The sequence below is a fragment of the Phalacrocorax aristotelis genome, chromosome 2 (genome assembly GCF_949628215.1).
Source record: "Phalacrocorax aristotelis chromosome 2, bGulAri2.1, whole genome shotgun sequence".
NCBI classification, from domain to species: Eukaryota; Metazoa; Chordata; class Aves; order Suliformes; family Phalacrocoracidae; genus Phalacrocorax; species Phalacrocorax aristotelis.
The window spans coordinates 34,053,540-34,080,901 of NC_134277.1; the positions used below are offsets into that span (position 1 = coordinate 34,053,540).

General features: G+C 38.7%; 1 protein-coding gene across 1 annotated transcript in view; it reads left to right on the top strand.

The window, feature by feature from the left end:
* HDAC9 (histone deacetylase 9) overlaps positions 1–27,362 on the top strand; it is a 486,360-nt gene that overhangs the window by 357,315 nt on the left and 101,683 nt on the right. The window contains exons 18-20 of the mRNA XM_075082978.1: positions 13,133–13,240; positions 25,782–25,837; positions 26,080–26,167. Coding sequence (XP_074939079.1) covers positions 13,133–13,240; positions 25,782–25,837; positions 26,080–26,167 — 252 coding nt within the window. The remainder of the gene's footprint in view (positions 1–13,132; positions 13,241–25,781; positions 25,838–26,079; positions 26,168–27,362) is intronic.

Here is a 27,362-nt window from a genome sequence, read left to right on the forward strand (position 1 = left end):
GTTTTTTAAGCATTTAAATTTGTCTACACTTTTTTGAGTCTGTTTGCTTTATTTCTTTTTTAAAATAATGGAAATTGGATTAAAGAACATGTTGTAGAAATGGATCTTTTATTTATTTTTTTTCTAGTTGGTTTGCCTTTCTACATATTATTATTGTCAGGCTTGCTGTGGGGCTCTTTTAAAGGAATGGGTTATGACCTTTTTCAAGGTAAATAATCAGATTAGGAGCTCTCTTTCAGTGATATTTAGCTGTCCGTTGGTTAAGATGAGCTGTGGGAAAGGGATCTGCTTCAAACTGTGTGGAAAGAAATTTTTAAGTTTACTTTCGAAAATGATGGTGGAAAGAAAAAAGCAGCATTGTTAGTAGCTTTCAACTTAATCAAGGGTTATAAAGCAGTAATCAGTGTAAAGCAGTAAAAATAGCTCATGTAAAGATTTTAAGGAGAGATGGAAGAATTAATTTCTTTTATTTTTGTTGTCATTTATTTTCTTGCTTGCCTTCTTGCTTACTTGTTTGCCAAAGAATACAGTGAGAAAGTATTAAGGAAAAAAATAATTCCATTCTTGCAGGAGACTTTATGGCTGCCTCTTGAATGATGGTTTTCAGAGCTCTTTGATCCCATTGTCTTCTAACCATATGGGGACCTTACCGGCTGTTATTATGCAGCTCTTCTATTATTAAATAGATTAGTGGTTAGACTACTCACACAGGGGATGGGAAACCTAGGCTCATTTCTCTCCACTGCCAGGCTGGATTTAATATCAGAGCCCCCAACTTTGAGTGCATGTTGTTACTAATGAGGAGGTCATAGATTGTTTCTGGTTGGGGACGCCACGCACTGAAGCTGTCCCACTGTTGGAAAGAGCGCTGGACCAGTAAGACAGAGCATAAGTGGGATAAAGCCTGTGTATCTAAGGCTATGATCTACATACCATACATTTATAAATAATGTGAAGTCCTAACGCTGAGCCCCTGCTCCACAAACAACTTATATATTTCATGTGAAAGATTCACTGGACAAAATAGAAACTGCTCTTGGAGCAAGGACTGGAACCTAGGACTTCACAGGCATTGAATACATGATCAGCTGATTGGCTACAAAGGCTATATTGGCATGAGTTTGGGTTGGTCTCCATTGTTCACAAACAAAGGTCCAACTAACCTCTGTAACCCTAAATTCTACTATGTCATAGATATAATAATATACTGTATTATTGATTTTGTTGTTATCTCTGTTCTAACAGCACCAACAAACTTCAGGCAAGGTTATGGATCCTCTTCTTTGGACATTACTTACAGTTCCAGTAAAAGAAAGTTTTTTTCAAGAATTTTGAAAGTAAACAAGAGGCAGTGTCCATAACGAATATTTTCTGATCCTGTTCCACCATGACTCTAAATCTTTTCTACCAGTGCTTGTAAAGCTACTGTTTACTGATTTTGTAAACATTTTTAATCCATATTAATATTCTTTCAAGTAGGTATAGGGACTGATTATATCAGGGTTATTGGCAAATTTGGCTTGGTATATGTTAGGCTTTCAGAAGAAATCAAACAATAAACTTGATAGTTTTATAAGAAACTATATAAGTAATAATTAGCTCTCTTATCTAAGAACACAAAGCTGTTTCATACTGGCACCCAAACTGAACAGATCTCACAGAGAGAAAGAAAGAGTTGTCTGAATCTAACCTCTTAAATTTGCTCATAACAGGTTTTCTTTCAATGATGGTTAATTTTTTATCAGAGGACTGTCCAGGGTCAGCAGTATAGCATCTGCTGAAGTATGGGACCTCCCTCTTGCAATAATGCTTTTTATTCTTTTTTCAAGCTTAACATTGTTCCAGAATCAACTGTTGTTAAAGAATTCTAATACCGGGGGGATGAAATTCCTTGCGTTGGAGAGAGACTAGCTGCTATACAGCCAGCAGTTTTAATAACAAGAGATGGTTTCTTGCAGCTAGTCAGAGGTTTGGAATGTGAAAGGTTTTCCAGGAGAGGTGGGTAGATTGCAGGTGAAGCAGCCAAATGGGGAGAATAATCACAAATTACTTTTTGGTTCGGCGGATTATCAGATCATTTCACACTTTTTCATCTGTAAACAGCCACTAGAGCTATAACTGATCATTTGATCAATGCATCTATCTATTGCAATTCCTCCCCTTCTGTTGTGCTGTGAAAATGACGATAAGAGAAGCAGAAATCTTCTTTTAATGGGAGTAAGTTTCATCTCCCTGCCTCAGTCTGTCACTAAAAATAGTGATTGTTTTCCTGCCTGTTTGACCTGCTGCTGTGTGAAGAAATCTTGAAGTCATTTCTCAGCCATATTTTTTTGTCTAGTTGATAGGCAAAAAAACCCACAAAAGCAAAGAAGAGCAGGCTTTTATGATAATGTCATCATCGGCTCCCAGCTTCAAACACTTCTGCGGCTTTTGAATTGTCATTTATAACTTGGAACTGAACCGACCCATAATTCCCTTGATGCATTTAGAGAAATTGATAACAGACTGCTTCTTTTATGGCTCAGAGGAGGCAACTCCAATCACATCACTATTGGCAGTCAATATTATTTTCTGACATGGTTGTAAAAGTATAAAGGCGCTTATGGCATTTGTTTAGATGAGGAATGGGCTCTCAAGCTGTGCTGGGGTTTATGGGTCCAGATTACTGAGAAGCAAAGGGAATATGATGTTTGCAAACAGGATATGATTTTATTTAAGTTTGGGTTTCATACGTTGTTCCCTGGGGATTGTCCTGCAGACAGAAGAGAATTTCACTTTTATCATATGAAATTGGGCAGTTATCCAATCCCCCCTGCTCTCCCCCCACCCTCAAAAGACACTGCTCCAAACCTGTAATGTGTAAAGTCAGATCTTTAAATTACAAGAGGAGGAGCAGGGGGAGAGCACCGCCCTGCAAGAAATCAGACTTTAACAGAATAAACGTTTAGTGAGCTGAACAGAGTGGTTCATCGGCTAAATATTGAGCCATTTGAATGGCTAAGAATGGCCTGTACATATTATGGAAAGTCCGTTGCATTTCCTCTAATTTTGCTGTTATGGCAATAAAACAGAGATGAGATTTTCTGCTGGGATAAGCTGGTCTTGTTTCATTAACTGCTGGCCTTGTTTCACTAACTGAAGTGTAGCTTGGATCTTTCATATCTGAAAAAGAATTTGGCCTGTAACTATCAAGACAGGAAATGTAAAGCTATAAAGTCTCTCTACATTTTTACAAAACTTACAAAATATTCATATTTTCTGAATGTTGAATTTCTTCCTGGCATTCCTTGCTGTGGTAGCTGGACAGTACTACTTTTTGTCCTGACCACACAGGAAGAAAAGCACTAAGAAAAGCAAGATTTCGCTGGTATAAAACCTTAGTAAGTCATCCAAGCGACAAATGGCTTTCTGCTGCTTCTCATTCTTCCTTTGATCTTCTCAATCTGGGCCCAGAAAGAATTTTCAGCCTTTACACATTATGACCCTTCATCCCTCTCATTTGTATAAGAGTTAATAGTACCAACCTGGTTCCATTACCATGGTACGACGTGTAAAAATTAAGAAAGTATTGGTGATGGCATTGACTCCTTGTAGAATATTTTAGGCTCCAGGCTGCTTACGGATCTCTCCTTATATCTGCATGGAAATCTGGCTGTAAAGAAATCAGACTGCCTATGGTTTGAACACTCAAATGAAACATCACCTCCACACAGGCGTTAGAATTAACTTGTGTCCTTCCCATATATCCCAGTCTGTACCAAAATAGGTATAGTTCTTTCATAACATCAACCAAAAATCTGTCTATTTCCTGGTTTGGGGAAAACAATCTGTTATTCCTCAAAGCTCATCTACTTAATATGATGTCTTCCATTGTGAAATCATTAATATACCATGTTGCCAATATATTCACCTATTAATTTAAACTACTTACCTGAGTCACCTATTTAACCTACTGAAATTTGCCAGTTATAACATTTTGGAGCAGATTGTGGGAGACTTCTGGAATAAAGGACTCATTTACCTCCTAAGCCTCTCTGGCAGCTACACCTTTCCTAAAGAAATTCCAGGATTTAGTCAAATCAACCTCACAGGCACATTATACTTTAATTGATGTATCTTGCATGACTGTTTAGGACTCACAGTTACACAGCGTTGACTGTGTGATATTTTCTGCAGAGGTCATCAAAATATGTGATCAAAAAGGCTGTCCTGGTATCACCCTTAGGCACAACTTAAGGCCAGTGGAGATGGGACTGTAGCAAGGGCCAGAGGTTTGTCCTCCAAGAGCATTCAAGGGTCTGCATGCTCGGTCACTTAGTGCAGTTCCAGATAAACCTATTTAGACTATCCACAGGATGAGGGAATGAGGGTGTAATATACTCCCAGCTGCACTGGTGAATGGACTTTTTAGGTGGTATACCCTGTCAGTTCTGGCAATTCAGGAGAGCCAGCTGTTTTAGTGGTCTATGTTTTGTAGGAACAGGCCAAATGACATTACACTTTAGTCAAGCTCTCTTATGCAGAGAGGATTGTAGGCTTTCTAGCTGAGAAGCTCACAGTTTGCTTGAGCAGGTAAACTAAAGAAGAAATAGGGGAATGAGATAAAAACTACACATTTACTTACTTTCAGTTCAGAACAACAACAGTTCTCTGAAGACTCACTTGTCCAGCTTCACATACCTAATTTCAGTCAAGTTACTGCAACAGCGAAAGCAGGACCCTGACCACCCTTGTAACCATTAGAGAGCCATGTGCACCACTAGAGCAGGAGTCAGCCCACCTAAGATCAGAAGAACTAACTGGAGGACCTTGATTTCCTTCATTGACAGGGACCTGAAGCAAATAAGTTCCTAATTTTAGGCACATTCATTTTAGAAAAGAAAATTAACAAGTGTGTTAACATGAAACTGGATGATCAGAGCAGGAAATAGATATTCTTCCCTTACTGAGGTACAGAGACTTCACCTCTGGATCTGCAAAGTGCCACGGTGTCCCATCTCTGGGCAGGGAAGTGATGCTGCATTTAGCATATCAATACCATTGCCACAAAAAAAAAGAAGAAAAAATCTCTTCCCACTAAAGGGCAGATATTTTGTCCCATTCTTGTCCTTTCATGGCACTGAGGTGGCCCTGTGCCATCCACCACAGAGCTTGATGTTTAGACCAGTAAGAGCTGAAACTGTTCAGCTGAGAGACATAGTTCCTTGGCATCACTGGAGGTACAACAAAATATTTTAGAATAGTCCCAGCCTGCTTTTACTTGCAGCAGGCAAAGGTAGAAAGTTCAGGAGTGGTAATCTGCCAACTCATCAAACACAGAATTTGGTCCCTCAGATATTTGTCTTTTCTCTTTTTAACAGAGGACCTTTTTTCCTTAGTACTAGACCAGATTAAAATTTTAAACAAAGATACAACGCATGGAACACAGAAAATTATTGTGAAGTTAATGAGCTACCATAAAGTCAAATCTTTAAAGGTCAGCTCATTTTGTGCATTTCCTAAAAGCTATTGTGTTGCCAAAGGCCAGTGTTATGCAAAGAAGCCTTCTTATTTGCCGGAATATGAAACATTTTATATATATATACACATGTTAAATGTAAATAGTGGAATAGTACCATATACAATTTTCTAATACTATTCACTCTCCACAGACTTAATCATCCACACATATGGATTTGATGGGAATTCTGTAACTAAAGCAGAATTCACATTTGCACTTGAAAAACGCATCATTTGTTTATTTATAGAATTTCACCCCCAAGATGGACCAAAAAGCTCTCCGAAGAGAAAGCGTTCATGTGTTGCTCGTCTGACTAAACACCAGGTTTATAGATAAAGATCATCTCGCCCAAGAAAACAGCTAAAATGCTATGTATTGGTCAAACATGTTCAGCAGCAAATGATGAAACTTTTAAAAACTAAGGCTTGAATTCTGCACATAAAAGTTGTATTTTCTGTAACTGTATGCATTACAACTAACCACGCATTGTTCTATCTATTTGCCCATGAACTCCTGGAAACTGCATGATCCAACACAAGAAGGCAGTTGCACAAGCATTTTCACACACTAATCCATTAAATACTAAAACAAATGTCAAGTTAAATTAATAGAGTACTCAGGGCTAGGTCTGAAAGTGCAGTAACATTTTTACAAGCATCTGGTGATATATGCCACATATCTGAGACTTGAATCTGGGCCTAAGCGTTTTATTTATGAGTTTTTTCTAAAAACAAATTCTAATCCACACCTAATCCATGCTATCCTCCCTCCGTTCCCCCTACTAATGATCCACACATCACTGTTTCACTAAGGTTTTGAGATCCTTTAGGGTGTCTAATGTATGCTTTATGAGACCCAGAGATTCTGAATGCCTGTCATAAAAGTTAGTTTAAGAGAGTAACTGGATCAAACTATTTCTTCTGAAGATATTATTCTATTCAGGCTTCAGCTTGACTTAGCTTGGTTCTTTTCTGATTCTCATTTTGAATACGAAGCTGTTTATTTTTTAATATAGACCTCACGTATTTACTTGCTTTTTTACAAACCTTTAGGTGAATTCTTTTCGTACAGAAGTACGGGTGCTGCATTTTTATCAGTGACTGACAACCACCACCAGTAACTCTGCTAGGCATCCAATTATTAATTTTTACTTAGAATTTTTTTACTATTTTCTGAAAATTGGCTTGGATTTATAATAGCTTTACAAGTTAGATCACTGTTGGCAGGTAAAACTTGGAAGATTTTAAACATTCGACATACAGTGGGTACATGACCTGTTTGCATTCCTAATTCTTGCCCAGAAAGAGGCTTTTGTTGTCAGAATTAACAGCCTCTCAAATTCTTTTTAGAAGTCCATTTGCATGAATATTATTGCTGATAAATTCTCCTACTGGAATTATTCAAACACAATAGAGAAGCCAATGAAAGCCCAAGTGAATTCCATATTTTTTGTTTAAGCAATACTTTGTGATGATCCTTTGAACTATTCATCCCACCAGAGCCTAAAGGTCGCATCCCCTTCACAATTTATTTGTAAACCACACTGGTAGGCAAGAAAGCATGAAAAGCTGATATTCTGGGTACTCTCTGTGTCAGGCATTTTAGATTAAAGCAGCCGGAAATGCCTTTGACAGAACAAATCTCTGATACCGCTGTAAAATAGCAGTAAAAATAAAGGAAGCCCACTGAACATATTTTTCCTAAAGTAGCCCACTTTTACACACTTCCTGTATGTGGGATTTATGGAAGAGACTTCAGCCATGCAAACTTTTTCTCCTTTGTTCCTTAACGAGAGACATGGCTGACAGGTCATTCATTAGAGGTTGTTCCTTGGAGATGATGTGCACACCTTCGCTTCTTTAGTCATGGTGAGATGAAACAGCAGCTGAGAAGCACGTTGAGGACCTTTTGCTTCTTAGTGGAAATCACGGAGGTGATGAATGATCACCAGGACATCTGTAGGAGTGGGAGGTGAGAGCTACGAGCGCAGCACCTGGGAAGCTGCACTGCTCATGGTCAGGAGCAAAGCATTACAAACTTATGTGCCAGCATTTGCTGGCACCAACTGTCTCCAAGAATGACAGACTTCTTGCTGGAAGTGATAGCAAAATGCCACACACAATTTTTAAAGGTTGCAACACTTCAGGAAAACATTTAATTTCTATTTTCATGCCAGGGAACTAAGAAAACCCAGTGATGGAAACTTGTTTGCCCTGGCGTAAGTGGAAGAGTGCAAGACTCTCAACACTTTTAAAGCTAAAGCACAGGAACTTGCTCCGCAGTACACAAGTTTTATTAAATTGCAGTGTCACTGAGGAGGTCTGTACTCTCCTGTATTATTTCTCACAGATTTCTTAATCTTTTTTTTTTTTTACTGCATATAGCTACACTGTTGTTAGCTGGATAGATTTTATTTACTTCTCAGTTTTATAGCCACTTATATCAAAGGACAGCATTTTGTTTTATGTAGTACTTCCAGATTTGTGTTGAAATGTATTCATCTGAAATGCATACTGAATTAACTTCCATCCAAAAACAGTTGAGCCCTAACTCTGCTCTTTAGAGAAAGGGCAAAGAATCCTTTTAAACTACTGTAAACCACTGCTACTTTTTAGCTTGTTGTTGGGATATTGGACACATAGGATATAATCACTGCTATCAAAGGATCATCACAGGTCAAAATTTCCATGAACAGGTAGATGACAGATTGCATTTTCGAACTATTCTCAGAGAATAAGTAGAGTATCTCTGGCAGGGACATGTGGTAACAATAGGAGGACTGGTTTTGATTTTTATGATGGCAACTGTTGCGCATAAAATCCAGAGCAGGATGAGGGATTCAGTATATTTTTAATTCCTTTTAGGAGTGAAATCAGAATTCCACTGTGGAAGCTGGATTGATATTAAATCTGTGTCTCTGTTTGTGTGAGAGAGAGAGGACAAGCTCTAGGACGCTTTGTCAGAATCCATCCCAAAGCAGTAGCTTGGGCTTTCTTTTATATCGCCATATATTTATCAATGGATATGTATTGAAGGCAACTTCAGAGTTTACAATAATTATTTAAGAAAGAGAAATAACTCACACAGATGAATGCACCATGCAAGGTGTGAAAAATGGAAGGATGTATCAGACTCTGAGCAGCATCTCTGGTCAGCAGACTGTGATGCAGTGACCGTTAGGCAGATGCCAGGAGGTTTCTCGAGGAAGGACTGAAACAGAGGATGAAGAGTGAAGAGGTTCTCTATCAGGGGAAGGGACAGGTAAAGCAAAAGGTAGTTATCAATATTTTTAAAGAATGTTTTAGAATTCATGCTACTTTTTTGCCTCTCTGACATAGGCTCCAGATAAATGTAAATAGCAGGACAGGTAACATTTCCTGTTTCAGCAACTGCAGGGATTTCAGAAAGACCTTTAAGTAAACAATCTCTCTTTCAGATGTATTTCCATATTCTTCCTCTCCACTCTCACATACATGTGCCACAACCTGAGCACGGTATAAGGAGTTGGTAACTTTCAAACTTTATAGTCAGGCTTCCCTAATAAATAATATTCCAGCCATGAGGGGTCACAGTAAAAGCTTTCTATCTGCTGAAAGGTCTCTGCTGCAAGGCTTCTTGTTTCTTATCTTGTTTTCAGTATGCTTGAAGTCTTCATTGTGAAAGTCAAGTTATCACATAGGTATTTCTTGCAGGAAGCATTAGTATCAAGTTCTTTTTGTAGTGCAAAGCAGGGAATTTCTGCACACAGGGTTTGAAACATTAGTTGCATTCAGTCAGGAAAAGTTACCTACATTTCTTTTCACTTAAGTCATTCCCTTCCTCTTTAATGCCTCCACATCCACTTCAGGGACAGGTAGCTTAATTTCTATCATCTGTAGCTTTACAGAGTATTAGCTTTGCTACACATGCCAATGATTGAGCTATACTAGATGTGCTTGAAAAAGCCTACAACCTACAGTGCTCATTCAGGAAACTCAGAGTGAAGTAAATCCATATGTGTGTTAGAAAGTCAGTGTTCAGATAGGGCTCATGTTTTCTGGCTCTTGGCACTATCATGCACAGTCCTTCTTTGAAGAGCTGCAGCAGTGATAGGCTTTTTGATAACGAAATGTATAGTATGATCATAGTTCTACACTGACATTTTGATGCTTTAAAAATGTTCTTTTTCATTTGTTTAGACATTCAGAACACTATCCTACACTGACAATTTTTTAAAGGATCCTTAAATGAAAATAATAATACAATTAAGCAGAAAAAAAGGGGCTAAGATTCTGTGTTAGAATTAAGCTACAAAATGCTGTCTTTTTCTGCAAATTTTGTTTAACAGTTTTCCTGAAAAATTCCTAATCTAGATAGAGTTTTTACTGAATTCATCAGCTGCTCCAAAGTACTTGCAGAACAAGAATAACCTCCTACAAAATTCCATCTGACTTTTTCATAGTCTGTGATTCAGAAAGCATCACATTTGTCACAAATTCATGCCTACTCAGCATCTAGATAGACTGTCAGATACACGTGATACATGCATGAACTAGAACCAGAAACCACAGTGTCTAATCCTATTCCCTTTACTTGTAAAAAATCCAACCATTTCATCTCACAGGAATAAAGAAAAGCATATCTGGTAGAATTTTACATAGCTGCATTTCATATACAGCTTGACAACTGGGCCAGCTAGTAGCTGTAATTTTAATGGATTTGCCATTTATTTCACTGTATTTCAACAGCAATTTACAAAGTAAACATTGAGTAACACTAAAAGAAAATCTCTGTTTAAACACCTGAAACATTTAAGGCGATACATAGAACTAATAGAGATATACAATGGAGTGAGATGACATTTTCCAGTTGTTATAGCTAAAGCGTTGGCTGTGTGGTGGAAGTTTTTCCAGTTTGTTCTTCATGAGATGTTCGTCAGAAATTCAGTCTTAATTTTGCATGGATATGAAATAGAATTTGGCATCCAAGTTTATAAGACTGTGCCTTTTCAGGGTAATTATTCATATGTTTATCTTAGTTTTCTTGTATTATAATAACTGTACACTAAGGTATGCAGCTTCATTTGGCTACCCCTGGCTTTGACAGCTTACCATTCATTACATGTACCATGCCCAAGAGATCAGCTAAAATATCCTGAATTTCCTGTGTACATTTAGGTGGTCATTTTTGAAATTCCTCAGGAAACGCTGTTTTGTTTCCTGATTGCCTGTTTTTACTTCCAGTCCAGGTAGAATTAGGTAGCAGTCATTCAAGTGGTCTGAGGGAAATTTTACAGTGGAAGATATTTGGTCTTATTGTCCCAGTTCAGTCTCCTCACACTCGGTTGAAAGCAGAAAATGATAAATGCCGTATCCTGGCCAATACTCAGTGTTCGGCGGTTGGAGAGACTGCCGTCTCATGTGTCAGAGCAGACAACTGTCTTGAAGGGTGGGTACTCTCAAGCTGTGGTTACAATTTTAACTTAATCGGCCTTCCTGGAAATGAATCATAGTCCCTTTGAGGGTGCAGGCTCCTGCTCGTACCCTGGTGTACTGAGCAGCTGCCATTGAATCATTTTCATCAGCCACTCCTTCATGTTAACCTTAATTTGCTAGCCATAAAAATGGTAAGAAAGTACTCCCTCCCAGCCCTCTTGTTGATACTTCTTTATTTCAAGTACTGCACAGTATTTTTCAAACTTTATTATGGTTTGATTAAATTGATTTAACCGATGACCTCTACGTATTTATCTCCTTACTTGTTTTAAAAACGAAAATTGATTCACAGTTGCTTTAAAGCAATACAGAGACAACCTGAAGGTCTGTCTCATGTTAAATATGTCATTTTTTTTTTACTACTTGATTTCTTTCTTATTTCTTGTTGTAATTTTCTTAGTTAACTATTGATTTGTGTGCATCTTTGGGAAAGCTACTTCATTTCTTTAAATCTCAGGCTACCAATCTGCAAAACAAATATAATAAATCACCCCGTATCAAGCTTATGATACTTAATTGTGTGTGCACAACATTTTGAGCTTCTCAGATGAAAACACGGTGTACTGTCATTGCTGTTATTCTAAACTTTGCAAGTAAAATCCAGTCATCTTATTCAGGTCTACTGTGAATATGAACTGTTTTCATTAATTCTGCTGCATGCACCCAAAACTGATCGAAATGATAGAAAACTCAGGTCTAGTACACTGAAAAGTAAGATCACTTTAGTAGCTTGAAATATAATATTATTGTAACAGTAATGGCGAAGACATTTGACAGGTGTAGAGAAGATCAAGGTTCTTTCTGTTTCAAATGACTAATCAGAGAAATTCCTCAGAACCTCCAGAGTCGAGTAGCAGTTGCATCCATTTTCAATTACTTGATTTCTTTCTTTCTTTCTCTCCTTCTTTGCTTTCTTTTTTCTTTTTTTCTTTTTTTTTTTTTTAAGAAATTAGGAACAGAAGCTTCTGGTTCAAACTGAAAACATGTCTCAGTGTGCTTGGAAGTTATCCAAATAGCATCTGCCACAGTATTTTGTCTATCCCTTAACGTTTTTCTTTTCATGATAAATTTGTACGGTATGATACAATTAAATGCACTTCCCATGGAGCGTCAAGGAAGTCTGGCTGTCTCTTTGGATGACTTTTTCAGACTATTTCACACCATCATGTCTGCTTGGCATAATATCATATAAGGGATATACAACATTTCACCTGTATTTTTTGGTATGTTTCTGCAGATAAATAGTTACTAAAAATAGACTTAAAAAGTAAAATTTTAACCTACCGATTGAAGCTGTAGAGCAGTACTTCTTAGCTGTCTTTACAGTATTTGCTTTATAATTTTTTATAGTTAGAATATTTTGTCTATTTTATATAATATTCATGTAAAGTTTTGTTGTTACTTGTCACAGTTGCTCATTTAGCAGGAGCAAAAGATAATTTTCTCTGCTTTAAATACCCACATTCATCTGTTACAAAATGGGACCTAAAGCCTTTCAGCCGAACTTCATTAGTTCGTCAAAACTGGAGATACAACAAGGGTCGCACTTTATTTTATTTAATTTTATTTTCTGTGTATGGCAATAGCGACTACTGAAATTAATCCAAACAATTGTTCCGATTTCAGTTGCTTAAAAACGACTCGTGCCTGGGTAGGAAAGAAAAGTGCTTGCTGCTCTTTTTATTCCGTTTTAAAAAAAGGGTAATGACGTGAGCCTCTGGTGAGCTCTGGTGGCAGGGGTTGCCTGTGGCGGGCGCTGCAGCCGGCGGCGGCCATCCCCACCGGACGCCTTGTCCCGGGGCTGGCAGGCCCCCGTCCCCCGCCGGCCTGGGGACCCGGCGCACGGCATCTGGCGGCCGGCGAGCAGGCCCAGCCCGGCCAATGTAACACTGTTTGTAATGAGAAATCTAAACAGGGAATGGCAGCGAGGCATGACAGGAATGTGTTTCCATTGGAGAAGCCCGTGCAGAGAAAAAGCATAAGCAAAGCCATGTCCAGAAGGCCTTTCAGCTGGCCGGGACGGAAGACTGATGTTATTGTACACGGGCTGTCACGCTGCCAGCCCTCCCTCACGGGTTTGTTTTCTCTCATGCTCTCCCTCTCCCTCTCCCTCTCCCTCTCTCCCCTGCCTTCCTCCCGGGGCTGGCTGTTTGCTCAGGTGGACAGTGACACCGTTTGGAACGAGCTGCACTCGGCCGGGGCGGCACGCATGGCGGTGGGCTGTGTCATCGAGCTGGCGGCCCGCGTGGCCTCCCGGGAGCTGAAGGTGAGGTCCGGGCTGCGCCGTGGGTGGGAGAGCCGGGGTGGGGGGGCTGAAGGGAGGCGTTGTTCAACCCCTCTGCTCCAGGGAGGGTGGTGGGGGGAGGGCCGGGAGGGCAGCCACCAAGGTGTGGCAGCCCGGGCAGCTCTTCCAGGCCTCGCCGGGGACGGTCTTGCCAATGGTACACTGAAGCAGCGGTGGGTACTTACAGCGCAGGGTTGCTACAGCCCGAGGTGAAGTTACTCATAGCGTGCGCATCTTTGGCAAGTGGCTGTGGCACTGCCTTTTGAAAGGAAATTTTTTAATTTTCTTTTTTAGTGTGGTTGTTTAGTCACGTGCGTAACCTCAGGATACCACCCAGAGAGAGGGGAGGCAAAGAGCGGGTGTGCAGGCCTGGGGGAAGAGGGAGGCGGCTGGTGAGGAGAGCGATGGCCCGGGAGGTGCCTTTCCGAAAGGCTGGCTGCCCCGCGTTCTTCTCCCTGGCCCCCTTTCCTTTCCTATCTCCATGCCGCGCGATCTGCAAGGCATGATGTACAAAACCTAAATTATCCCCAGTCTAAACAATTTATAAAAGCTCCAGACCTGACGGACTTTGACATTTTATTTGGTATTTTAACAGCCCTATTTAGGGTACACCATATGCAGCCAGAGCGCAGGCTTGCCCCAATAAACATTGTTGGAGCTAACATGTCTCCTTAATGAAACTGTTTATTCACTTTCCAGTCTAAATACTAATGGATTCAATTTTGTTTCCAAAATCAAGATAGAAATAAATACTTTAAAATTAGCATTGTACAATGATTTTTAAAATTCCAGATTGTATTTGAACTTGAGATTTTTCTTCCTGTAAATCTGTCTTACTTCAGTCAAACTACGTTAGCTACATATTTGAGGAGGGGTACATATGTTTATGTGTATATATACCTAGATATAAAACACATAGGTACAAAAATGACAGTCTTCTCAGGTGACATGCCGTACTATAGCTCTGACCCAACCAAACGCAGTTCTAAACTTTCATATTCAGATACCGAAACCATTATTCAGGTACTACGCAGAATGTACAAATTTTGAAGTCTCAGATCAAGGACAGGGCGCATCATATGGGAACCAGTTGTCCATCCTTTCTGATGGGTTCTTCAGCCACTTTAAGCTTTTTGGGCACAGTAGAATTCAATATACAACTTACTGAGTATTATCCCCACCCAAGAGGACTAATGAAAGTGAAGAAGGATTTTTTAGCTAGTTTTTACTTTTGGTGACCATAGGATATAATGTCAGTCTTGAAGGCAATATGAAAATAAGTTTTGATAAGAATAATAAGATATGTCCTGTGTGCACTTGATGTGAGCAGGGTCTGCTGCAGAACCTTTACCTCTTACCTCTGTACATTTGTGGTGTCTTTCCACAGTGTGAATGCTCTTGGTTGTTTGTGTGCGGTGGGCAGCCAAAAAGAATCAAACATCAGCCACTGTGAAACCTTGGTTGGTACTGGCATTGCAACAGTCTGTAAACAAATACTTTAAATTTAGTACTAGTCTGTAGTTTACTGTATAATTATTGTTGATCCTAAATAGAATCTTTGTCTACAGTGCAGAGAATTGAAGCAGTCTCATGCAACCTCCAGTTGAAACACAGGAAAGGTAATTGTACAATAGACGTGCCAAATAGTTGATTTATACCAAATCATGAAGAAAACAGGAATGGAAAGGATTTGCTGTGTAAGAGAATTGGGAATACTCACGCTACTCCTGATAGGTGTTTATCTGACCTGCTCCTATACTTCCAGCATGAAGCCCAATGACTTACATGCCACCATGCCAACTGAATGAACTAACAATCCGCATGTGGTATTTATAATTTAAGGTTATGGAAAGGTTATTAAGGACTGACTGACAGAAGAAAAGCATGCTAGCAGAAGTTCTGGAAGTGTGCTTATCCTGACATTAACTATTTTGGCAGAGTCCTCCTGTGTTTGCTTTGTCACTGCACCCATACAAAACTGGGTTTTGCTGGCAAGTTGCTCCCAATACCCTCATATGGTGAATGACATTAAGGGGATTTTTGCAGTGTATTCTGGGATTTTCTACATGGTATTCAGGATGAGGTTTTAGGTAGCTGTAAGATTTTAGCCCCGCAGATCTGTATGTTCCAATCTACCTTTATGACTTCACATGTTACTTTTCCATCTTGCCATCATTTTTTGTCTAGAAACATACATGTTGCATTGATCAGCTGTTTGTATTATAGGGAAGATGCCAATTCTGTAGTGTACTTGTGAATATCTGAGGGGAAGTCAGCGAAGCTGACCGCTTCCATGTGCGTTCATTCAGCAAATATGCGTGTGAAGCAACCATTTGGGGCCTGTACTGTGAGCACTGAGTGGGAGGATTAAGCTCTGATGGGAATCTGGAATGATCTGCCGCAGCTTCAGAATCTTTGGATGACAAAAAATGCCTTCCAAGAATTGTATGTAAGCTATAACAGCTCTGCAACATGTAAACAGCAAGATGAGAGCAGTAGAGAAACATTCTGTAGTTTTTCCCTGGAAGTTTACCAACATGGATTGCTATCAGATGGTGCGCTGTCAGTCAGGTGTCATCTTAAGAAAAAAAAGTAAATGATGAGACAGAATGTACTGATTTGTTCTGACATCCCACAGTTCTCTGAGAAGAGCTGCATGTCCTGAAGTTCACAATGGCAGACTTAGAATACACAGCAAGGACTTCCCACAGGACAGTGCTCCAGACTGCAACAGAAGAAGCAGTGGATTATCTACCCACTGCACTGGAGAATCACAGATGCCTTTTCTCGTAAACAGCCACGGCAACATTAGGGTAAACTTAGAGTAAAACTATCTTGCATAGACAAAGTCTGAGACAAGAAGCATCAGGAATGAGAAACGGAAATCATTCATTTAACAACTGCTTTTCTGACATGAGAATTACCAAATTTGTCAGTGTAGTTGGACATAAGAAGCCCAAATATTTCTTACAGCTTGATGAATCAATATATATGTTTTAATAATGTCTAACATGGTTTTCCTAAAATTAAAATTAATAGACTATTTTATGGATATGTATTCAATTAATTTAAAAACCAATCTATTTACAATACAGAACATACATAAATGTCTTCACTGCCTAGCTAGAGTGTAGAAACTAACAAACATAAACTGCCCTATATTGACTGACATCTGACATTTAAAGTCCATTTCAGGAAGGACAGGACATCAATTTCTGTGTTTATTCCATGGTCTCTGCTGATATTGCTTGCTATTGCATAGAGTGATAGTAATAGCTTTGAACTACAGGTACATACAAAATAAATTAGGAAAGTCTGCAGAACAATTGAGAGATTCACTACAAAGCTGGGCATGAGTCAAACTTGTACACAAAGCAAAAGGTTCTTTACTTTGTTCTGAATTTCCTGAGACTATCAGTCCCACTTCACACACGTCTCATCTGAGAACAACAACATTTTGTTCATCTGATTTGGACAGTGTTCAAAAACTGACCAGGAGTTAAGAGTTCTCTTCGCTGTAGTTCAAACCCCTTGTGAGACATCAGGTTTCTTTGATCTCCTTGACTAACGGGGAAAGCATCAATATGACCATGCTAAGGAGGGAAAACAGTAGGGTTTACTGAAATTCTACTGCTGCCGTAATAGTAAATTACTGTGGAGTTTTTTTCTTTTTTTTAAATCAAGACAAATTGGCCCTTCTCTGGGGAGTCTTAATTTGTATGTTTTTTATTTGATTACATCAAACAATCAAAATTAAGGATTTTTAGGGTTTGTTTACTAATATAATGAGCACTCACTGAGATCCATTTGATACAATTTTGAGATAATATTTAATAGAGAATAAAGAATCACACCACTGAAATATATAGTATAAATGTGATGTTATACTGAGTCAAATGCAAAGCTTTTCCTTTTTTCATGAATTTATTTACGTATATGATGGATGTCATCTTGGCAATATTACAATAGGACGTGAGTCTAAAGATTGCATTAATGTCACCCTTTTTTGAGGTTTTTATGATTTAGGAAACCTGCTGATGCACGATGAGGTATTTATGTTACATGGAATCGGTGCCACAGCTCTCCTGTCTAGCTGTTTTTCCGTATCTACCTTTGCTCCTTTCTCATTTCCCCAACAGCTTTATGTAGATGTCTTTTAATAATCTGCTGGCTGACTACAGATCTTTAGAAGAGTGGAGTATTTGGAACTGGGTGAATATAATTCTACCACAGTCATTGGCTATATGCAATAAGTAATTTTAACAGAGAAGTTTTATGGTATGTTCCTTGGGACTTGGGGAAGAAATACAGGCAGTGCCCTGTGGGTTATTTCTTGCATGCAGTGTAGCTCATGAACTTGGAAATCATTGTCTCCAGCCTCTACCTAATGATTGCACCTTCATAAAGAGGGCCCTAAAAGATCTGCATCTGCAGAGAGAGCATCTTTCCTGGAAGTGTCTCTTAAGGATCTTCTTCCTCTCTTACACTGTTGAGGGAAAACAGAGATGTGCTAGAAATATGTTGCAAAAGGAAATGGTGCCTGTGAAGGCTCAGGCTATAACACACATCCTGTAGGGCCCAAAGGCAGCTCTGCAACTCACAGTGTCCCAGTCACTGCTCTGCAATAATGAGGCAGTTTTCAGGAGCATGTGGTCTAATGGCTTGGAGGCACTGGGAGGCTCTGTCCTGTCCTGCCTTCCCATTTATTTCCCAGCCTGGCCCCACTACTTCCCTTACAATGACTCTGATGCTCAGCTCAGTTCACCTCCCCTCCCTGCTGGCGTGCTACTTCACTCAAGCAGCTCGGCACAAAGAGACTCTCCCCTTGCCTGCACCCGGCTATACTGCACAGCAGGCGCTTCCCTCCTGCTGCTGAACTGGACGAGTACAGAGGTCATCCAAACCCCACATTAGACAAGTCTTAGAGGAAAATAAAAGAGGGTTTCTGCATCTGTGGTCTCTCTTGAGTTTCAGATTTCATTTATAACTTTTAGAGCTTGCAGAGAATATCACCTTTAGCGTATAGCTTGCCAAATTATTGTTTTTTCTGAAAGCGTTTAGGTTGCTGATGTTTCCATTTTGTTAATCAAATTATTCATGCTGATGCTGTCACCTTTGTTGTTGCCATATATTAGGTGTTTATTAAATGATTAATTCTATTTTAAGAAGTTGGAATTCAGGTAGTTGATTATGTTAGTATGATCATTTGCAGTAATTATACTTTGTTGAATAATGTCCTTGTTTTGTTCTTGTAACGGTTGTTTTATTGCATGATGTTTTGTGAATATGAAATGTGTCTTAACTTCTTTTCTGATAACAAATTGTACATTTTGCTGGCTGTCCCTTCATATCTTAAAATTGACTGGCAGAAAAAAAAATTGTACCAGTGAAAAATAGAATTTAAAAAGAGGATACCTAATAAGAACCTCTTTCTGCAATGGGAGACCACTTTTTGTCTTCATGGACAACTCAGTGCCAAAGCAGACAGTAGAACTAATGAAAATCCAAAGGAACATTTCTGAAATGGTTTTCTTCAGCCTGAGATGACCCCAGTCAGTAATATTATAAGCTGGAATTAATTATTTTAAGTACAGTACCCATAATAAGGACTACTGTCTAGTTTACTTTGCATGTCCTTTAAATATGTCAGTGTTGGTGATGGCAGCACTCTTTTCTGTGATAGAAACGTGTAAGCGCCATATATTTTTAATTTGAAACAGAAGACATCTAGACAATGAACTATCAAGACCTGGTAGGATTTGTATGGTTATTCCCTATTTTTTAAAAAGTTTGAATGAATTAAGAAGCATTTTTGCAAAAGAATACTCAAGAAAAAAAGTACATAACTTAAAAGCATTGTCTGAGACTGTCTTGAACACCCACTTCAGCTGAATCTAATGAAGCACAAGCCTTTTCTCTGCCTTATCATATGTATGTGTGTGTACATGTGCACACACACATGTAAAGTTGCTCTGTTGGTGGTTAGGGGTCATTTAACAGAATGAAAGCAATTGAAATTAGTTTCCTCTGAACCAGAATCTGATACGTTCCTGGGATGGTTCTTTCTGATATGTCAGACTCAATCAATACCAAAATAAACCTCCTGCATTTTGTCATTGCTACTCTGGTGTCTTTGGATAACCTGTGGATAACTTATATTGAACTTGAAACCCTCATTCCAAATGAGCTTGGTTATTACTGTTCTCAAGGCCTAAATTGTAACTAATTGCAAATTGTACTAATCTAGTGAATAAGCGGAATTAGCTTAATCAGCGCCCACCCCCAGCTCTTAGTTTTCTAGTCTTAAAAGTATTCTGCATAAAACGCACTCATCTTTCACAGCTCTAGTGCTATGTTTTCTTAGAACAAAAACTAAAATGAAGTATCTTTCTAAAGACATAATAAACAAAAAGAGCTGAAAACAAATGTCTCCCTAGTCCCACAGTGTCCTCCCTCCAGTAAAGCTTCAGGCAAGCAGATTTCCACACCTGTCTGAGCAAAACCAAACCCCACACAGCTCCTCTGGTTACCTACAAAAATCTCCTTTCTTGGGAAGTGCCCTGTGCTCAGGTGCCTCCTACACAGTCCTCCTCCCGCAGGCTGTGCCCTACCCTTGTCTCTACCTCCCTGTTGTACCCTCTGCACTATCACACTCTCTGCCTTAAAAAACATTTCTGAGCAATGTGTGGCAGACACAAAAAGAGGCATTTTTTCCACACCCAGGTACAGCATTTTTAACAATGCATAGTGTGCAAGAAACAAACAAATGATTATTTTACCAGTGTTAAGAGATATAACTGATAAAAGCCATCAAAGTTACCAATGAAGTCTTTTAGATAATAGTTTATATTATTTGCTTTTACAGTTACAAAATTACCAAATTTTATATGGAACCATCTTTTAGATACTTTATCCCAGAAATTATGGTTATATTTATAGCTGGATGACTGTTATTATTTCATACAGCAGTACAACTTTAATTATATGTGTGGTGCATAGCTTATCTCCATGGTCGCTCTCTTCTTAAAACACTTTGCTTTCTTTTCCAATGTAGTTAACACCAGTTGCGGCTAAACAGGCCATCACAGTTGTATATAAGTTAGCCTGCAAGCACCAGCTTTTCATGTAGATTTTCTGGTTCTATCCTCTTAGACCTTCAGGAAAACAGACAGGGAACTCTCTCTTTCAATCACAGAGTTAAGTGTTTAATGTCCATTTCTGTGTTCTTGGCCTCTACTAGCTTCCTCTGCAAGCAAAAATGGTATTCCCTCATGTCCATTACTGTTTTCTTGGCAAATCTATGTGCTGCTAATACTGCTCTGTTAAATCATGGGTTCTTGTTCACTGCATTCGTAGACCCCCAGGGCCAGATACTGGCTCCCGCTCTGGCAGTATGAATAGCTTGTAAAATTGTCCTAATAAGGTACCTGAGCATTGCCTTGGCCTTACACCACTCACTGTTATGCTTACCCTCCCTGCTGGATGGTATGGCTTGAGTTCATGTTACAACGTAAGTGACATTGGTAAGAATATGGTTGTCTTCTTCAGGGTACCAGCTGCAAGGGGGTTGTTGTAGGCAACTGAGACTTAAAGCAGCCCTGGTATTTGTTATTGTAGGATTTAACTGAGTCAGAGGTAGCAGGGCTAAAGATGGCACTGTATGGACCACCTTTTAAATATAAAGTTTTTTATATAACTTTATAAGGATACAAAGTTGTATATATAAAAAACATAAGGAATATCAATTCTGACAGGAAGAATGGATACATTTCTGCATAATAGCTGAAGAAGTTTCTAAAAAGAGATGAAGTACTGGCTTCAGTGATTTGTTCCTCATTCCGAAGCCTGTGCACATCGAAGCAAAAATAAAACCTTTCCATTAAAAACAAGTGAGTGTCCAAGAATGCTATATTTAAGCACTGCTAATTTTAAGAGCTAAGGGATAGATAGGTTAAGGGATTTAGACGTAGAAAATAGAAACTTTAACACCTGACTTCAAGAGAGTGTTGAGTGCTAAGTGTGGAATCCAGCCCCTGAGTTTAGCCCCTGGTCTCTACATGAAATACACAGAGGTTCCAGAGAAAGCTGTCCTTAGCAATGTGTGCAGCTGCAATTAGCTAGTACATGGGACAAATTTGCTCATCACTAGGGATTACACCCACTTTCCTGAAGGCATTTTTTGGAAGGTTATGAACTTCTGAATAGAATCACAGAATCACTGAACTATTGAAGTTCAAAGTGACCTCAGGAGGTCCACTCACCCTGCTCAAGCAGGACAACCTAAAGCTAGTTTCCCAGGACTATGTGCAGATGGCTTTTGTATAGCTCTGGGGATGGAGACTCCACAACCTCTCTGGGCAATCTGTTCTATTGCTCAGTCACCCTCACAGCAAAAGAGAATTTTCATATGTTCAGATGAAGCCTCCGCTGTTTCAATTTCTGCCCATTGCCTCTTGAATAGTTGGGATAGATGGCATCGCTCTTTTATACAGGGGTTTACAGCTTAAAATGCAAGAAGAGCTTCAATTTCTTATCTTTTCAGCTGGAAGGAGTCAATTTTTAAACTGCATATAAAACTGTCTTATCTTAAATTTGGGGTTCAGTGGTGGTGTTTTGTCCTCTATTGAAGGACTGCTACTCTGCAGGAAAAAATTAAAGATTCATAAGTTTGAATAAGAGCTGAGGAAAATCATGCCTCTAGACCTATTGTTAGATTACTCAATTAGTCTGAAAAGGTGTGCCTTAATATCTGCTTTATGGACCACATAATCTAAATACACAAAAAGGTCTGGGAGGAATATTTTCAAATTCATCCCCATGTTCAAGAAGGAGTTGAACCTGAGTCTTCTACTGCTTCAGTGAGTGCTCTTGGAGTGCCTGCTGGGGTTCATTGCTATTTCTTGCATGGCACTGGCTTTCATTAGAGTCAACAAAAAGACAGATGATTTTGCTGGAGTAGTAGCAGGCTGAAGCTAGTATGCACTGCTTCTCTGTCAGGCTTCTCAGCATACCTGGAGTGCCAGACTGCCTGGGTCACTTTTGGTCAGCTTGGAATTTAGTCAGAGCAAGTTCCTCACTGTCAAGCAAAGGGAAAAATGATTCACACTGTGCCACAGTCACCACGTATTGCCCTAGGGAAAAATTGCCTATGTCTAGTTTTACCTCCTTGTATAATAGAAACACCAGTGGAACTCTGCCGTAGACGGTCAGTCCCAAGCTCTGGAGTAACCACCCATGTTATGATATTGTCCTGAGTGCTTGTCTTGGAAAGATTCAGGGAGAGGTGTAGTAGATGCCCAAGCATGATGTAGCCCAAGCATGATGTAACCCAACACTCTAACACAGCACTCTATAGAAAGGAATCAACTGTACCACCAAAGACAGGATGTATACCTCTGTTCTTTGGAAATCAAGTATCCAACTACCTCTTTGGAGTAATGAACAAAGAGAATACTTAGCTTACTGTGGAAAAAGACTAACATTTTTGCTTAGTTTTCATTAAAGATCCAATGAAGTGGGTCTATCTGCAATGGACCTTCATTGGAAACCGAGTTTGGGCAGACTTCTTTTTGTTCATTGTCAAAATACACACAGATTTTAGAATCTCTCTATTCAGGCTTTACTCTTTATCCTTTATAATTTAACCAAAGGTAATCATATAATGGCACAGACATGAATCCTTTTTCTAATGTTCATGTCTGTCAGTCAGTTTAATGCTCTGTCTACACATAAAGGTGTCTGTATCCTAGTATAAATAAGGCTCTGTACAAAAATGCTTTGAATTTATGTGTGTTGGCTTAATTTTCAACATATTGCTCTGTGTTAGTCTTTCTATCTTTAAAGCAGATTTTTGCCTTTCTGTCTACTGTTCTGAGCTCACTGTCTGGTATTTAAATATTGCTTAAATAAATGCATTCATGTTCCGTTGTGCTAATATACACTGTGCTCATACAAAGTTTGAAAGTAGGAGAAATGAAGTGTCTTACCAATTGCACAAAAGTTGCTGTTACTACTGTATGGTAACTAGCTTTCAGTGTTTGGTAAAATTTTACTATATTTTCTGATTTATCATCAATATAACATACGCATTTTATTTTTAAAAAAATTCACATGTGAATACTGAGCTTCTGTAATGTAAAAACACGTAAAAAATGGTCACAACACTGGTGTGAGTGTTCTGCATGCTTATGGAGAACTGTAATAGTTAACTTAAGCTTTGATAGCAGAAATTAACTAGCTATAACAAAACAGGGCTTCCAGTCTTGTCACAGTAAGTGAACAGAATAGAGAAACCTTTACTGTAACTGTCATGTTGTCAAAAACAGCAGCATTGATTTTTTTTTGTTTCTATATTGCCCGATGACATCTTTCCAGAGATAATAATCTTAATTATATTGATCTTTTGGGAATGCTGATAAAGCTAGACGATAATGAGCTGTGAGCTGAGTAGGGGCAGCTGTAAGCCTTGCATGGACTTTTTCCAAATTCTTACAAACATTGAGAGAGCAAACTACAGGTAGAATGATGCTCTCTCTAGTAATACCCTCTTCTCTGAGGCTTCTTTCACTTAGCTATCCATACATTTCTCAGCATAAACATACTTTGTTTTATTCACAAATGCTATAAGAGAATTCTTCACAGAATTCTTCTTTAAGTCATATTTTGTGTGAAAAGGAAATGTTAAAAAACCCTCAGAAGGATAAGGAATAGGGTTTTAACTAAGAGGGTAAAGCTGAAGATCAGTGTGGCCCACAAGGTCTCTTTTTTTGATGGTGTGTTTGATCTATAGGCAATTTATATTCCACCTCCAGGAATGCCTGCCTAAATATGAACGTATATATTTTCTTCTGTCTTTAGTTTTGTTTGTGTGGTTTTTTTTTTGTTTGGTTTGGTTTAGTTTGTTGTTTTTGTTTTTGTTTTTTAAATGTGGACATTTAATGCAAAATAATGCATGATGTCAAATCCCCCAGATTCTTTAAATGGTGGCCAGAAGAACCACTCTTACAGATGTACTCTGTTTGCATTATAGTTTAAGTTTGGTGTAGTCTGATAGAACTTTGGCCAGGCTTCACAAAACTTTGCAGCTGCCTGCTTGGATTACACTTAGGAACAAATTATATGAGATAGCCTGGTAGTATTTGTCCGTAAATTAATGCCAGTGAAACAGCATAGGTGGACAATTGCACAGGTACACACAAACACACATAAGATTGTAAATAAATAGATTTCACAGGCACTAATGTAGCTCTATTAACTGTCATGTTTCTCCTTATTTACACCCCTGTGAGTGAAAGTTTAGTGACTGTCCTGTTTGTTTCACATGAGTAAAGGCTGAAACATTGATATTTAACTACCTTAAGTATATCAAACTGGACCACTTTAATACTGATTATTAAAATACAGAAATATTCTGTCCTTTTTCTTCCTATCCCCTCCCATCTGAAAGTACAATACTTGGTCTTGCAGCCATACATATACACATGGTATTTATGTGAAGCTGCTTGAAAATACAAGTTTGGCTGATATAGTCATGCATAGTTTCTAATTTCTTACTTTTATGTATGTGTTAATTGTCATTTTTTGATGTCAAATATATAAATGAATAGAGGAGGCTGTTCTGAGTAGCTGAAATAAAGAGTAAATTTGATGAAGTAATGGTGTTACTCCTGAGTTTGGCTGTTTTAAGAGAAATTTTATATGATGCACACCCTTATGAGACACTGCTTCTTGAATACATAATCAGACCTTCTGAACAGAGCTACCTTGCCAGTACTTCTACATTTTCCCTTTACCTTACCCACACTGGAAGGAGGGAAACTTTGTTTTTCTTTTATCTTCAGTGACTCTAGGGGCAAAGAATTCCTTGATCATCACCGATCCTAGAGCTGTACTTTATGAAATTTATATACAATTCCAGAAAGTGTGTTAGAAATTGACATCAGGGAATCTATTAAACTTGCAAGCATGGCAGGTTCCCAAGTTTAATTTATAGTTTGCAGAAATATGGGCTATTCATTGTCATCCTTTTTCTGCTGTTAGGAGCTACACCTGTGTGCGTGTGTGGGTCTGAATTTTTCATTTAGTCCACCCAGAAGGTATGGGTCAACATTGACTAATGATGTAAAATATATGCCTCAAGCTTCTTCTATTTTGAAATGTCTCAAGCTGGAGCAATGTAAGATTACATGAAGTTAGATCAAGAATGGATCAGTGCTCTCTGCTTCCTTTTAAACGTGAATTCTAGACAGCAGAACTGATAACAACAGCTTTCTCATCCTGCCTTTTTCCTCCTCTTTGGATCATGTTGTGTGTGTGTATGTATGTGCATGTGTGTATTTATATAAGTTGATATGCCACTGTTCTCAAATGTATTATTTCTGGCAGAACTGTGAAAGGGTGATTGGACAGAAAAAGTGCTCAAGAGCCTCTAATGGATTTCAACCCAGTCTGCCGGCTGCTCTGTTTTGCACTGAGTCAAGTATTTTTTTAAGCTGATAATTGAAAACCTGTCTTGTTCTTACAGAATGGTTTTGCTGTTGTAAGGCCCCCAGGCCATCACGCTGAAGAATCAACAGCCATGTAAGTACCAGGGAATATTGCCCATCTTGGAGCACTAAGGTTACTGGCAATCACCTGCATTGTGCATGTCTCTGAAGAACTGTAATTGTTAGCAGATGACTGAAAAGGCTTTCTAGGTACTCCCAGAAGCAGATTTATGGCCTCAGAGATCATATAGCATTTTTTAAAATGCTCTGAACATTATTTATAGCTGTTTTCCTGACTGATTTGCTTTCTTATTTCTGTTCTTCTCTATTCCACAGGGGGTTCTGCTTTTTTAATTCGATTGCAATTACTGCCAAATACTTGAGAGACAAGCTAAATATAGGCAAGATATTGATTGTAGATCTGGTATGTATTCTTGGCAAGCATCACACTTTCAGTGCATCTAGGTAAAAGATAATGACTTTGTATTTATATGTCAGACTTTCCTGCTTTTAATACCTACAAGCAATAAAGGTGTGCATTTCCTCTGATTTTGGGAACTCATTAAAGCCAGGATGGCAGTACTGAAGCCATAAACATCTATGTTTCACTTTAATGGTGTTAACTGCAATTTAATGAGAAGAAGGCACAGATCAGGGCAACTTTTATGGTCCTTAAATGAATTGATACTTCCACCGTTAAAATAACCCTACAGAACCCAACTTTACTTTTCCCTACAGAATACAAACTTTAAATAGTCAGATGTGCTTTAAAGAATGTTGTTGCTTTGGTAACCAAATTGGCCACTTCCCCCAGCTAGCAATGATTTGATTTGTTGTGTAACTTCGATATTATTAAACAAATGAGGAGGTCATTGCCTCTAAGAAGTTTTCAAGTCATGTATGCCAGCTTTTGATGGTTCCCTGAAGGAAAGCTACGTGATTAAAAATCCACTTCATGGGATTAGTCTTGTATTTTAATAGAAGGCATTCTCACACAATACCTAATATGTTTAACAAATGGATTATTTAAATGCAGATGACATTTGGCATGTTGTCTATATTATTTTCATGAATAATGAATTGGAGTTCTGCCTTGCACTTAAAGGATCAGCCCAATGCACAGCCCAAGGAAAGTTGAATGCTGATTTATGAGCACCATTTTTGTTTTCCTACAGTTCATGAGGAGGTGTAATAGGGTGTCTGACAAAGCATAGACAGGAAATGAACCCTGGCATCAAAACCTAACCTGTTACATCTGCACTTAATTAATTTTTGCAGGTGATAAAAGATTTAAAGACAAAATATGTTAAAGGGTTTTTGAAGTGCAGGGCTTAATAGTCTAAATCTTGTTCATATCTGCACTCATAATTAAATCTTATTGTGAAGTCATGGCCTTACCATCTAACACTTTTGTTCAATTAAACATGCGTACTGGCTGTTGAAGAGAAGCAGAGAAAGGGGGAGTGTGGGAGAAGGAATGGCAAGTGAAAAATGAGTGGTAGAATAAATATATGGGTAGGTTAGATATTCTTAGAGAGTTTTTCAAGTATTTCTGTGTTCTACTACCACTTAGGAACATAAGTATAAACTGCAAGAAACCAGTATTTTTGAAAAATTCA